The sequence below is a fragment of the Lepidothrix coronata genome, unplaced genomic scaffold (genome assembly GCF_001604755.1).
Source record: "Lepidothrix coronata isolate B3197 unplaced genomic scaffold, Lepidothrix_coronata-1.0 Scaffold124, whole genome shotgun sequence".
In the NCBI taxonomy this organism is placed as follows: domain Eukaryota; kingdom Metazoa; phylum Chordata; class Aves; order Passeriformes; family Pipridae; genus Lepidothrix; species Lepidothrix coronata.
In genome coordinates this window covers 168,141-183,113 of record NW_016690304.1, presented here as the reverse complement: position 1 = coordinate 183,113, position 14,973 = coordinate 168,141, and the positions used below count along the sequence as shown (strand labels likewise).

General features: G+C 43.7%; 1 protein-coding gene across 13 annotated transcripts in view; it reads left to right on the top strand.

Moving 5' to 3' along the window:
• Window positions 1-14,973, top strand: part of PCDH15 (protocadherin related 15) — a 688,108-nt gene that overhangs the window by 560,717 nt on the left and 112,418 nt on the right. For all 13 annotated transcript variants that reach the window (XR_001876630.1, XM_017826140.1, XM_017826139.1 and 10 more), the window contains 2 exons: window positions 1,957-2,036; window positions 7,934-8,027. Coding sequence is in view for 12 of the 13 variants with exons in the window: in XM_017826140.1 (XP_017681629.1) it covers window positions 1,957-2,036; window positions 7,934-8,027 (174 nt within the window). In the remaining variant the exon portion in view is untranslated. The remainder of the gene's footprint in view (window positions 1-1,956; window positions 2,037-7,933; window positions 8,028-14,973) is intronic.

Genomic DNA, 14,973 nt, shown 5'->3' with positions numbered 1-14,973 from the left:
TTGAGCTCCCCCTGTGATTTCCTGGCTCATCCCCCCATGAAGGATGTACCTTGTGTTTGCCCTTCAGCACATCTTTCCTCTCTGAGTTTTCAAAGAAAACCACTAATGGCTTTGAGATTGCTTCAGCCTGGGTTTTATACGATAGCATGAACTTCATCAGGCTTTAATTTCAGCAGATGATTTAAAGATGCTCAATTTATGTACAGCTTCTCTGCCTGTTCTTTCCCAGTTCTCAGCTGAGATTTTACCCCTTTGTTGTCCCAGTTAATTCCAGCAGTGTCAGCTCTTTGACCTTCTCAACATCATCCCTTCTGCTTGGAAGGTACCACACTCCTCAGGTTTCCTCTGCAGTTTGAACATTCCTTTGTTACCCCTTGCCTTCTTTCCTGTTTCTATTAGTTTTGCCTTGACTTTTTCTGACTCTGTGTCGCTCTGGTTGTTCTTGCTCTTCCTTTGTGCTGGTCACCTTTGTCTGACTTAGCCACTATTTTCTTTATGCTTCCTTTGGCTCAGGCAAGTTGTTTTCTTACTGAATTCCCTGTTCTGCCTGCACTCTGAACTGCTTGGTGCTTCTGGTCTTAATGTTGGGGTGGGTTTGAGTTGGTTTTTTTCCTTATTTTTCTTGGGTTTTTATCTGACCTGACAGGAGGGTGGAGCTGGGGGGGTGGTCAGGCTCTGCTCCCAGGGAACAAGGGACAGGAGGAGAGGGAACGGCCTCCAGTTGTGCCAGGGGAGGCTCAGGTTGGCCAGGAGGAGGAATTTGTTGCTGGAAAGGGTGGTCAGGCCTTGGCAGGGGCTGCCCAGGGAGGTTTGGAGTGCCCATCCCTGGAGGTGTCCCAGGAAGGCCTGGCCGTGGCACTGAGTGCTCTGGGCTGGGGGACAAGGGGGGCATCGGGCACAGGGGGGACTCGGTGACCTTGGAGGGCTTTTCCAACCTGAACAATTCTGGGATTCTGTGAAAGGCTTATAAAAAAGATATTAAAAGGGATGGTTGTTGGAAGATGAGAGATACAAAAATACTCTCTTATTACCTTCTTTTCTGTGTCACCCTGTCTCCTAGTAAAGCCTGTCTGCCCTTCTTGGACCTGTTCACTGGCCTTCTTGCAATTCTCCTTGTTGTTTTTCCTCCAAAAATGTGCTTAATCGCTTTGGGGTTTGAGTGCTAACTGGTTGTAGCTGTGACACAGTCCAGGAGACTGTTTAGTAGAGAGTAATTTCTCTAAAAAGCTAACAGTAGTCTTTCCTGTGAAAAGGTTTGTGTATACTTGACAAAACAGTTACAGTTCCATGGCAGATTTATGGCTGGGTTTGGGAACAGATTAGCCAAAACTTAACAACAAAAGTAGTTTACTCAACGTCTAAAAGGGTTTTTTTGGTACCCAGTAGGTGCAATATATTTGTTTTGGTGCTGCTAATAGTCATTCTTAAAGGTCTTATCTGAATCTTCATCCCCCAAAAAGCAAACTATCCTGGAGAGTGAGTGCTACAATGTCTACACTGCTGGGTGGAGCATCAGCCAAAGATTGGGATTCTGGTAAACCAACAGAAAGAGGGATCTGGATAAGTAGAAATGAAGAATAGGAAGAAAGGAAACAAGAAGTTTGGTCTAATCAGTCTGTAGCTGCATAAAGTAAACCTAATTGAATAAGCCTGAATTTCATCTTTGTGCTGCTGTGTGTGTATGTGTGGCATTAATTTGATAATTTGATAAATACTAATTATTAATCCTGTATTAGGGATATTGTCATTCCTCTGTAGCATGAGAGTTCTGATGTGCTACAGATTTATCTTAAGTAGCCCATCTGCAATAACCAGAGTTGCCTTAGAAACAGAGATCAGTGTCATCCCTGCAGACATTCCTGGAACCTCAGGGGTTAATTCTCCACTCTATGCACAGAAGGAAAGTAAAGAAAGCTCTGTCACTGACTTAATTTTCTCCCTTTTTTTCCCCTAAAGGCTTTTGATAGGGAGGGTGACCCCATAAGATACCTCATTCAGAATGGAGATCCTCAACAAGTTTTTAATCTCTCTCAAAGGTAAGTGGAAAACCCTTGGAAAAAGGACTTGTAACTTTTCAGTCAAGTGAATGTGTGGGCTGAGAGTGAAAGAAAAGGTTTGTAATTACACATCCTCAGCTGCTCCTTACACATAAATGAGAGCTCTGTGAGCCTTATTGCACTCTGAAGTTTTTCACAGGGGACTATTTATTTATTTTGAACACTGTAAGTAGGTAAAACTCACTGAAGTGGAAACATTCTATTTAAAAGAGTGACCAGGGATTAATTAAGAACCTTATACCTGTCAGCTCTTGACTAATGACAGGGACAATTTTTGCTTTATTTTCCTGCCTTCTTGCAACTTAGCCTGTATTAAAAATGCCTTTTGAGCATTGTTTTAAAGCATCTTTTCTTCAGATTGAATACCATCTTAAATAGAGTGAGAAACAGAGGGTACATGATAAAATTTTGAGCACCAGATCTGTCTGTGCCTGTCCCACCACCCCTTTCTTTATTTTATCTATTATTAGCTATTATTTACCTACTATTAGGTATTATTTACCTACTGGTAGGTATTATTTACACTCCAAAGTATCTTTTTCCTTTGCAGAAGGAAGGGAAGGTGGTGAGTTGACTTCCTGTGGTAATGATGGGACAGAAATAACCCGGGGCTAGCTTGTGTGTAATTGCAAAAGATTGTTCTAATTTGGGTTGAGGGAGACTTTGTGAACCTAAATACACAAACCTACTGAAACAGGTTTGTATGTTCTAGGGAAACTCCAGGTGATATGTCTCCCATTCATGGAGAGCCAAATCATTTAGGAAAGAATGTAAAAACCCCTGGAAGATCCCAGGAGATGGTGCTCTCCTCCACCAAGAGTGATGGATGGGCCCTCTAATGATAAAGACTTGTCAGGTGAGGGAAGGGACACCTTGGAGAGGGGAGACTTTCCTTCACTGAGGTGGCCAGGTTGGGCTGCTGGTGTTATCCATGGCTTAGGACTGGAGGTTTTGGTGCAGATCAGGGAAGGTGTGCTGTGGTCATCGGCTCAGACGGATTGCTGGGGGTTGTAGCTCCAGCACAGCGTGGATTTGTAGGGATTCCTGCACAAGGGACGCTGGCAACCCTCTCCTTAACACAGAGAGGGGAGACTTTCCTTCACTGAGGTGGCCAGGTGGTTGGGCTGCTGTTATCCATGGCTTAGGACTGGAGGTTTTGGTGCAGATCAGGGAAGGTGTGCTGTGGTCATCGGCTCAGACGGATTGCTGGGGGTTGTAGCTCCAGCACAGCGTGGATTTGTAGGGATTCCTGCACAAGGGACGCTGGCAACCCTCTCCTTAACACAGAGAAACTCAGTCTGACCTCCTCTGTGACCTTCAGAAGGTGAATAATCTATCCTGGCTCCATGAGAGCTGCTCCAGTGGGGGGTCACACTGTTTGCAAAGCAGCACTTGTTGATTTAGGGGGTGAATTGTCTGACCTGGCTGCAGGAGGGGTGTTCCAAAGGGGTTTCTCAGTGGGTAGTTGTTTCATGTAGTTCGTGCTGTTCACGTCACACCATAAAATTCCTGGTAGTTCTCCATACCAGAGAGACTGAAAAAACACGTGGGAATTCAGGACAGCTTCTGGCATGAAGGTACTCTGGAAGTGGGATCCTTGGCAGCTCCTGTGTTGTCCGACTTTGGATGGGGGCAGTGTGGAGATACCAGAAGTCAAGTTGTTAAATGTGGCATGTGAATGAATTCCCAGCTGGAAGTCCTCCTCCATCCCTCCATCTCCATGCTCCAGGACCCTTCCTGGGCAGGCTGACACCCCCACCCTCACAGCCCCCACATGTGTCTGAGCACCACACCGTGAGGTTTGGGGCCCTGAACTGGTGCCTCCTGATAAAAAAGGGGAGCTCTTTAAAAAGAGTTTTCCCCTTTCTGTTCTCTCAGAAATGGCCTGTGCAAAGTTTCCTACAGCCTTTTTTCTGTTTTTTGTTTCCTGGCTGCTGGAATGTCTTGAGAGGAGATGAAAGGAGGATTAATATCAAACAAAGCACAGAGTTAATGTGAGTGGCATATTAAGGCTACAGGAGTTCACCTCAATTTTAGATACTTTAGGGCTGAGGCAGAGACCATGAACATGATTCTTTCTCTGCCTTTTTCTCCTCTGGATGATTTTGTTGCATCCTGGAGCGTGGCAGTGAACCCCTGTGTAATTCCACCAGGAGTACTGAATACTACCAGTTTTACATCTACTACTACATCTTTTTTTCTCCTCAGTCTGAAGGTTGTGAGGTGGTTTTGTTCCTCCTTCTTTAGCATTCCAACCTGAGCACCATCTCTAGTAATTCCCTACCTCCTCAGGTTCCCCAGGGAAAGCAAGGATTGAAAGCTGGGGTGGTAGAGGAACGTGGGTACGTCTGAACCCTGGAGGAAAACACAGGATATTTTGAATTTAGCCTGGCTTTTGGATGATGTTCATCTGTGGGAACAGAGAGACAAGAGAGTGTAATTTTTCAAGCAGTAGGAAGGAGAAGATAAAAATGGTGCTATGATAGTGCAGAAGTATTGGGGAAATGTAAGTGATTTATGCAGCTCGAGGTCAGTGTTAATAAAGCAGGATTTGGTGTCAATGTTTTATTCTTAGCTCCATTTTGGTGTTTTTTTTTAATTAATAATTTACCACTTAAGTGGTTTATGTTTTATTTACTGTTCCTTCCCCATAAAAAGAAATTGTTTGTATTTTATTGCAGTGTCTTGAACAAATGCTGAAAAGTATATATTCAATCTATTATGATAACTAATTGATTTGCCTTCTCGTGGGCTGTCTGTATGCAAAGCTAAGAATTTACCCTCGGTCTAATTAAAGTCTTAATAGTCTAATCAAATTATGATTAGTCTAATTATGACACTAAAGCAAGAAGCTAAAACTACAAATATAAGAATGTTTTAGTACGTGTATATTGGTAGATATAAAATATGTCTTATGTACTTTATGTGTATATGTAATTTTTAAATGCATATTTATATATGTATACATGTATTTTAATTATATAGAGCTATATATTTATTTATAATAAGTATAGCTGTATATTTTTATTAATATATATGGCTTTATTTAAAAATATTTTTATTTATGTATTTTATATTATATATTATGTATATATTAATATATTATATACTATATCATAATGTATATAGTAGATATATTCATATATTACTTTTATATATTATGTATTATAAAATACTTATATAATTTATTAAAAAGCCACATAAAATATATATGGCTTTTTATAAATATATGTATATGTGTGTATATATATATATGTATAGATATATATATACACACACAACAGACAGGCCTGAGAAAGTTTATATATATATACACATATAAAATATATTATATATAGTGTATATATATAAAATATATATTATGTAGTGTGTGTCTATATTGTATATCTAGTATATATACAATATTTATTATATATACATATATTACTATTATATGTAATGTTAAATAAATATATACAATATATACAAATAATATGTAAATATTTACAAATTTATATATTCTATATATTATATTTTTTATTTTATGTATACTTTAAATATATTTAGGAAATATTTAACATTGTATTTCATACTATATTTTAATATATTATTTATTATATAATATGATTTATACAATATATAAGTGTACACATTTGTATATATTTACAAATTTATATATTTTATATATTTATATATATACAGACACAAACTTTCTCAGGTGTGTCCCTTGCTTGGGTGTTACACTTTCCCTTTCCCTCTGGGGAGTCATTTTCCCTGATGAAGGGATCTCTGGGATCTGAGGGATCTCTGCTGAACCCTCAGCACCTGAAATCCTGCCCTGGAAGGAGGAGGATGCTGGTTCCATTCTCCTCCCTGCAGGATCCGAGGCCTGTCAGCTCCTTATTTACTGGGTTACAAACCCATGCACAATATCCACCTCCCCTCTGAATTTTACCAACCTCCAGGGAAGTATTTTATGTCCAGTGAAGCTTTTCCTTTTTGGGTGAAGCCAACCAGGACATGAGCCCATGTTTTTACCGTATAACCATGAGGCAAATTGAATGGAGCATCTCCTGGAATGTTATTTTCTTTGATTTCTGAGCTTGGATATTATTTTACCTCCCAACCTTTCAATCCTAGGGGAGAATTATCCTCCCACTCACGTTTTCCACCAATTTCTGTTATATTTTTTGGAAGAAATAGCTCAGCAGTAAGTGTTGCTATTTGTCTCTGTTGGAAGAAGTCTTGGCCTGGAACCAGTTCACTGAATCTTCTCTGAGAATAAGAAATCAGAGCAGAAACTCTGCAGGAATTTATAGTCTAGGGAAAAACCACCATTAGATACAGATGTTACACATCCAAACATCCTGGAGAAGTTCAGCTAATGAGACCTCCTGCTTTGGGGGGACTTTGAGCTTTGCTTTGTTTTTTAACTTGTTTTAATAAAACCTCTTTCTGTGCGAGTAGCTGTGGAGGTTCCGGGTCATGAACATCAGATGTGGGTACAAAAAATGCAGTTTATAGCTGTGCCTCACCAATGCTTGTGTCTGAGAGATCCACTGAAAATGGCCTAACACATGGAAAGTCACAGCATCTCCAGATTCCAGCTGGTGTGGATTTTGTGCCACGAACTCATGTGCTCTTATGCTTTTCTTCAGATTTTTTAAGCTCAACATGACATGTTTGATGGAGTCCCATGGGAGAAGCTGCTTAGCCGTGGAACAGAGGATAAGTCATCCTGGATCTGTGTTTAACTATCACCCTGGATCCATGCTTTTTGGGGCACAGTAGTTAAATAACCCATGGATTTAAGAGAGGAGTCAGTTTGTTACACGCTCGCCCAGGTTCCAGTAGACACAAAAATCCTGTAAATGAAGTGTGGAGCTTTGGGGGTGGTCAGGGTGCCAGCTCAGTTAAGCAGAGTTTAGCTTGCTCAGACAGGATTGTCCAGACAATGCCTTCCCTATCCTTCCTAATATACCAGTAATGAGTCCATGGTGGGATCTTGCCTCTCTGGGTGCTTCCAGACCTCTACAGGAGGAAATCAGATCATCCTAGAGAAAAAAACAGCACTATGTGTGGCTTCCAAATGACCTTTCTTTTAGTGTCCTTTTAAAATGGGTGTCAATAATCACAATAACCTGATTCCTTGGAAGTGTCCAAGGCCAGGTTGGACGGGGCTTGGAGCAACCTGGGCTGGTGGAAGGTGTCCCTGCCCATGGCAGGGGGTGGGACGAGATGGGCTTTAAGGTCTTTCCATGATTCTATAAGTCATTTTCCTCAACATTTGCTCCTATGGGAATATTTTATTACTGGGGACTTGGGTACCTCTGTGCAAAGAGCATTAGCTCATTGCAGCACTTACTCTGAAGTTACACAGTGTGTAAGTTTGTAGCCTTTCCCTGTAAAAATGATTGATGCTTAAGTCTGTGTGTGTTGTATTCCCAGAGTTTACTGCTCAATCCTGCTGGATATCAGAACCCCTCAGTGATTAATAGCCTGCTCGTTATTCTCTCTTCTCATGTATTGCAGCAGTAATAGTAACCATTAAATAAATATATATTTAATAAATAAATAGATGAATAAAGTGCAGCAGTAACAAACAGGGGTCCTGTGTTCAGTGCAGCTTTTTTTGTAGTCACCTGTAGATCACTTGGTTGTTAAATCAAATTAATATATCAATAAATGTTAAATAAATTAAAAACTAGGTTGTTATTTTAATCCTAAATTGTCCAAGTGGAAAACATTAACAACTGGCTCATGGATTTTTATCAGCCTTTACCCACCTAATAAAGCCTAAAGGGAAACCTTGGTGTGGCACAAAGCAGTGGAGCAAAAGAACCTGTGGATCTCTGTCAGCTGCTGTGGTGACGTGTTGTGGGTTTGTTTTATTACAGTTCTGGGCTTCTGGCCCTGGGAAAACCCTTGGACAGGGAAAGCACCGACCGCTACATCCTGATTGTCACGGCCTCAGACGGCAGACCCGATGGGGTGAGTGTCCTGGGAAAGCTGCGGAGAGCGGGCTGTTCTGCTGGGCACTGGGGTGTGGGATGATTGGAGGGCCTGTGAGATGGGTCTTGACCAAATACATGTGTAATCTGCAGCAATTTTCCTTGATCTCTGAAAGGTTTGTGTGGGTAAAGCCTGTGTGTCACTGAGTAATGGCCTTTGGTCACGAAACAAAGGGATTTTGGGAGCATACAAAGGAGGGAAACGAAGATGGGGAGGGGCACTGGAGGGTGTTGCTGGTGCATCACTGGCCATCTGGAGGTTGTTCTGTCATCAAGGAGCAGTTTTTCTCAGCCAGCAGATCCCTGCTGCTCAACAGGAAGTAAAATTCCATAGTTTTGCTTCTTTTCCTGAAGATTCCTGAAGATGGGGTCTAGAGGGGAAGCTGTGTGGGGACACTGAGGGCACTTGGTGTGTTCAGCTGGAGGAGACTGAGGGGAGACCTCACTGCAGTTCCAACTGCCTGGGCAGGGGCAGAGGAGGGGCAGGGACTGAGCTCTGCTCTGGGGGGACCAGGGACAGCACCCAGGGAATGGCTGGAGCTGTGCCAGGGCAGGGTCAGGTTGGATCTCAGGGAAAGGTTCTTCCCCCAGAGGCTGGTTGGGCACTGCCCAGGCTCCCCAGGGCAGTGGGCACAGCACCAAGGCTGCCAGAGCTCCAGGAGGGTTTGGCTGATCCTCTGGGGCACAGGGTGTGACTGCTGGGGATGGTCCTGTGCAGGGCCAGGAGTTGGACTGGATGATCCTTGTGGGTCCCTTCCAACTCAACACATTCTGTGGTCTGTGATTTTGCTGCTTCTTTGTGTTATTCTTCAACAAGAGCCAGCACAGTTGAGGTTTTGTGTATTCAGATATGTTCATCCTCTAAATATTTCTTCTCTGTTAAAGACCTTATTTTTTTTTTTCTGTCTCATGCTTTTTTCCCTATTTTAACTTCTTCAGCTCACAAAGTTTGCCTTCCTGCTCAGTATTTACTCAGATTTTTTTTTTTTCCCAAGCAAATATTGGGAAAGTTTAGAGCCTTTCTACAATTTTGTGGCAACATGGAGTAATTATAGGAGAGCCTGCACCTTTTCCATTAAAAATCTGGCTATACTTATCTTTGGAAATCTGTTAGTTGTGAATTACTCTCCATTTCTGAGAGCTGTGGATTCAGTTGTTTTGATCTCAAACTTCCAGCTGTGAAATCTGAAGATGTAAATAAAAGATCTTCATGTTGTTTTAGGCTGTGTTACACTCCTTAAATACTCTCTGGGGTATAAAAAAGGCAACTGAAAAGATACTTCCTCTTCCTTTCATCTGTGGATTCGTTTGCTTTGCCCTGGGATTAACTGGACATCTGAATGTTAAAATTAATCAGGAGATAACAGCTGTTTTTTTAACAGAAATCCAGTCAGTCATGGTGAGATGGTTACAGAAAATAGTTGTGTATGGGGTGAGAAGTGACTTTGAAGCTCAGCTTTGTAAAACCCACCATGGAGGGTTCCATTAATGTTGTCTCTGAACTATACCAGGGTTGAATACTTACTCTAACAGCATCATCCACTTAAAAAATCCACTTCCTTGCTAAGTCATTATTTCCTTTCCTCCCTCAATACCATTGGCAGGGGCTGCCCAGGGAGGTTTGGAGTGCCCATCCTTGGAGGTGTCCCAGGAAGGCCTGGCCGTGGCACTCAGTGCTCTGGGCTGGGGGACAAGGTGGGCATCGGGCACAGAGGGGACTCCTGTTGGTCTTGCAGCAATTTTCCAACCTGACTGATTCTGGGATTCTATGCCAGATATTTCTCCCTAGAGTTTTATACCTGCCTGGTGTGGTGTTTGTTGTTCTCTGGGTGAAATGTGGTCACATTTTCTGGTTTGGGCGTGCTCTCTGTTCCTGCGCTTTGGAGTCTTTATCACCATGTCGTACCTGGCTGTAGCTGTTTTGTTCTGTTGTGGTACTTTCTGTCAGTGGTGGGGCACCTTTCTTCCTAAAGTAGTCCAGCAATATGACTTATTTGCCTGCTTGTGCCCCCAAAGCTTGTGGTGGAACCAAAGGGGGAAGAGCTGGGCTTGCCAGAATCCCAAACAGGGCTGAATGAGCTTCTTGGCTTTTATTTTACACACAAATGGATGAAACAGGGCAACTTAACCAAGCCATTAAATCTCCATGCCTTTTCCATGCCAGGAAACAGTGGGTTTGACTAATTTGCCAGGCTTCCTTGTGTCTTTGCACAATTTCCTTGATTTGCAGCTCTTTTGGACGTGCTCCCTGCTGTCTGACAGCTCCTTGCTGGCTGGTACCCTGCCAAGTGTTCTGAGGACAGGGATGCTGGTTTCAACAAGTCACTGTGATTTCAGGGAGGAACTTTGATTTTTAACTAGTTTTTATCAGGAAGCAACAGTGTCTCTTTAAAAAGAAAAATTGAAAAAAATCCTGCAATTGCAAAACTCCTGCTTCCCAAGCTTTGTTCACCCGCTGCTTGTCATCCAGCTTTGCTTGCTCTGAACAATCCCATTAGTGCCTACAGAAAACGGGGGATCTGATTGAATGACTTGTTTCAGTTTCCCTTAAAATCACAAAATTAATTCCCCAGGCAGGTACAATGTAATTTAAATCACATTAACATATTTTAGCTAGCAGCATATCCAACCTGATCCCTTTCCATCCAACATTGGGCTGTTTGAAACCAGCTATTAGAGTCAAATATACTCCAAGTGAGCTTTTGTATTCTGTACAGCTTTTGCTGGATTTGCTTGTTTCTTTAAAATTTGAAAGGCATTCAAAGGGAAAAGACTTTATTAGCGTGTGTAGGGTTTTTGTTGTTATTGTTGTCAGGAAAAATACAGTGAAAGGTTCAGGAGTTGAGATAAGGATGAGGAAAAATCACTCCCACCCTCCAGTGTAGGTCCCTTCCATGGGGTTGGTCCCTCAGGAACAGGCTGCTCCAGTGTGGGTCCCTTCTATGGGATCAGTCCTTCAGGAACTGCTCCAGTGTGGGTCCCTTCCATGGGATCAGTCCTTCAGGAACTGCTCCAGTGTGGGTCCCTTCCATGGGATCAGTCTTTCAGGAACTGCTCCAGTGTGGGTCCCTTCCATGGGATCAGTCCTTCAGGAACTGCTCTAGTGTGGTTCCCTTCTATGGGATCAGTCCTTCAGGAACAGGCTCCAATGTGGGTCCCTTCTATGGGATCAGTCCTTCAGGAACTGCTCCAGTGTGGGTCCTTTCCATGGGGTCAGTCCCTCAGGATCAGGCTGCTCCAGTGTGGGTGCCCCTGTGGGGTCACAAGTCCTGCCAGCAAACCTGCTCCAGCGTGGGTGCCTCTGTCCACATGTCCTGCCAGGACCTGCTCCAGCATGGGCTTCCCAGGGTCACACCCTTCTTTTCAGGCATCCCCCTGCTCCAGTGTGGGCTCCTCCAGGGGCTGCAGGGGGGCTCTGATCCATCACAGACCCCCATGGGCTGCAGGGGCACAGCTGCCTCCCCAAAGGCTGCAGGGGAACCTCAGCTCTGGCTCCTGCAGCACCTCCTGCCCCTCCTTCCCCACTGCCCTGGGAGTGTGCAAGGCTTTTTTTTCCTTCCTAAATCTCTCTCTGTCCCTGTAGTTCCCAGCTACCAGAACCTTGCCTCACAAGCCCAATCCAGAAGAACTTTCCTCTTCAGTTGGGACATGGAAATTTGGCGCTGGTACATTTTTGTAGCTTGGTTTTAGGAACAGCAGTCGTAGGATCACAGGATAAATTTGGGTTGCACGGGATCTCAAGAGGTGACATCCCCCCAGCACTGCCAGCTGTGGTTGCACCACCAATGTAATGGGAGCAGGGCATTGAATACATAGTTTTCAAGTATAAAGATGCATAAAAGCCATGTCAATACTCCTACAAGGAGGGAAAAATGGAATATTTTTATTGATGTTTCATACTTAACTGAGTAAGTTCAGTCTTTGTAAATTCACCCAGTGATTTTGCTTCAGAAATTGTGACCGGCACTCCAAACGTTTCAACATCAATAATAACTTTCAGATAAACTCTGAACAAAGATTTTTAGCCCTTATGACATGAAACCAAAGGGGGCATAACTTCAGCTCATTAATTTTTAAATATTAGTGTATAAAATATTGCATTTTAGATGGAATACCCCAGCTGGGAGATGCTGCTCCGCTTTGAAATTGTTGATGCTTTCGGAAAGAAATTTATCCCACGCTGCTTTGAAAGCTTCTGTCTCAAGGTGGTGACTCTCTTGCCTGTTCAACATTGTTCTCATAAAACTAGGAGTGTTTTTCTTCATGGAGATAAGCAAGGCTTGTTTGGCATCTCCAGCCCTGACACAATCTTCTTTGGCCCAGGGAACCGTGCCAAAATGGATCTTTCTTTCCATCCTGGTATCTCCAGGAATTTGGAGGACAGCAGGACACTTCCCACACAAGCTCATGTTTCTGCTTGGGAAGCAGCACCAGCCCCAGTCCCCTGGGGAGCAGCGTTTCTTCGGAGTGCCTTTCCCATAATCCTGGAGGTACAAATCCCACAATCGTTAAGGTTGGAAAAGACCTCCAGGGTCGTCAGTACCAACCATCAGCACAGCACCACAACCATGGTCACCGCTAAACCATGTCCCCAGGTGCCACAGCCACATGTTTTTTGGGCACTTCCAGGGATGGTGACTCCACCACTTCCCTGGGCAGCCCCTTCCAATACTTGACAAGCCTTTCTGTGAAGAAATTTTTCCTAATATCCAACCTAAACCTCCCCTGGTGCAACTTGAGGCCATTTCCTCTCATACTGGAGAAGACAACTCCTCATTACCTTTCTAAACCCACCAGTTACTGGATTCCTGATCTTTTAAGGACTGGACTGCCTCAACCAAGGCAGGCCAGCACTGTGTGCCTGCTATAAAATCCATGGGATGTTGGACTAGTCCACAGGATACAATAAGATATCGACCCTCCTTTTGATCCCTGATGTTCTCTAGGGAAACCTAACTCTTCACCATCATCATCACCACCTATGAAGTCTGGTGAGCACACTTTTGCATTTGAAGCTCATAGTCCCACACCCTTTTTTGTCGATGTTGTTTTTTAATGGCATTTTTTTCCTGCTCCTCTTTCCGTGCCATTAACTGAGGGTCTAAGAGAGGTTGAACAGTGTTGCTGTGGCACCGAGTTAGTTGAGGTTTCTATATTCTAAGCCCCAAGGGTTATTTAACTGCCTGATGATGCGTGGTGACAGTCATGTTGACACCTTTTGACTTTGGGGGACTGCAAATTCCATCAAAATTAATACAGGCTTTCACCGAGTACAGCTTTCTGTGGAGTGGTGTGGCCTGTTCCATCACTCTGCCCTGCCTTATAATGCTCTTGATGGCTTACAATGCTCAGCTATGCTTCCCAAATTATTGTTGTTCTGAGTTATAACCTGGAGCATTAACAGGCTTGTGGGTTTTCCTGGGGAAACATGACCTCCCACCCATCACTGTTACCAACCTGACACAGCAATTAAGGAGGCATTAATTGAGTAGTCAGGAAAATATTTTTATTCCCCTGGTAATGAGCAGTTAGTTGTAGATGGGCAGAATGGCATGGGAATGAAAAAACAGCTCTGAAATTGTTTTCACTGAGTGTGGCGTGTTTGGATGTGATTTCAAGGCAACAATTCCTGTCTTTGCGTTCCAGAGGGAGGCATTTGAATAAATCTGCGTGGCTTTTGTTAGAGGGAAGAAAAAGCCTTCTGTGCTCTTTATTTTTGGCTTGTGTGAGAATGTGTGTGTGTGTGTGAGTTCATTTATCCAGGTGAAACAGGAAGCTCAATTTTATTGTCTCAGTGTGGATTGTGTGATTTGAGCAGGATTCAAACTTCCAAGTACAAATGTCCAGTCCTGAAGATGTTCACCCGGCACTTCAGCAACGTGTTCCTGCCCAAGTCTTGGCAAAGCAGAGCAGCTCAGTGCCAAGTTGATAAAGGCATTTGGGAGTTAGGAATTAAGTATTCTTGAGAGTTGTCAGTCATCCAGGGTTGTTCCCAACCTTCCTTTCTAAAGTGGCTGAAGGATGTCCCTGGTCACGGTCGCTTTGGGCTACTCAGGAATTACTGGCAGGGCTTCAGATTCCTTTTTGAGTCTTAGGAGACTCACCCATCAGGCCTCTACACTCCATTGGAAGTCCAGGAGAAGCTGTTGTCCACCCAGCTGTCCAGGACACGGTCCAAGGTTCACTGCCTGGGGAAGATCAGAGGTGATCTGGCTCTGGGAGGGTTTCTCTGAAAGCCCTGAATCCCAGATCTGCCCCCGTGAATCCACTGGGCCCACTCCTTCTGCAATGAGGAAATGGGAATAACAGTAGCACTTCAGACCCCAGGACTAATTTGGGGCCATTTAAAAAACCTGAAAACCATATCCCTGGCTACAGGATGCAGAAGTCTGGTATTCCCAGAAGGCCATGGGAAGAAGCAACAGATGAAAACTAGTGGGAACCACAGGGAACTCAGGGAACCTAAAGAGGCCTTATTTTCTTCCTGTGAGGGTGAGGAGGCCCTGGCACAGGTTGCCCAGAGAAGCTGTGGCTGCCCCTGGATCCCTGGAAATGTCCAAGGCCAGGTTGGACAGGGCTTGGAGCAACCTGGGCTAGTGGGAGGTGTCCCTGCCCATGGCAGGGGGTGGGATGGGATGAGCTTTAAGGTCCCTTCCAGCCCAGACCATTCTGTGATTGTATTATTTCAGTTGTGGTTCATCTTGTAAGTGAGACTTGAGTATTTGAGCCATCTTAAGATCGTTAATAATTCAGAGCATCTTTCTCCCATGACACTGGAATTAATTACCTTTCTTAGAGCAAACAGGTAGCACTAGATCAAGGTAATTTAAACAAAGATTTACTTCTTGAATAGCATACAGAGAATTAATTAATTACAGCAAATTTTCTGTTACTCCTTGAAATATTACCTGTCTCTGCTCCACACC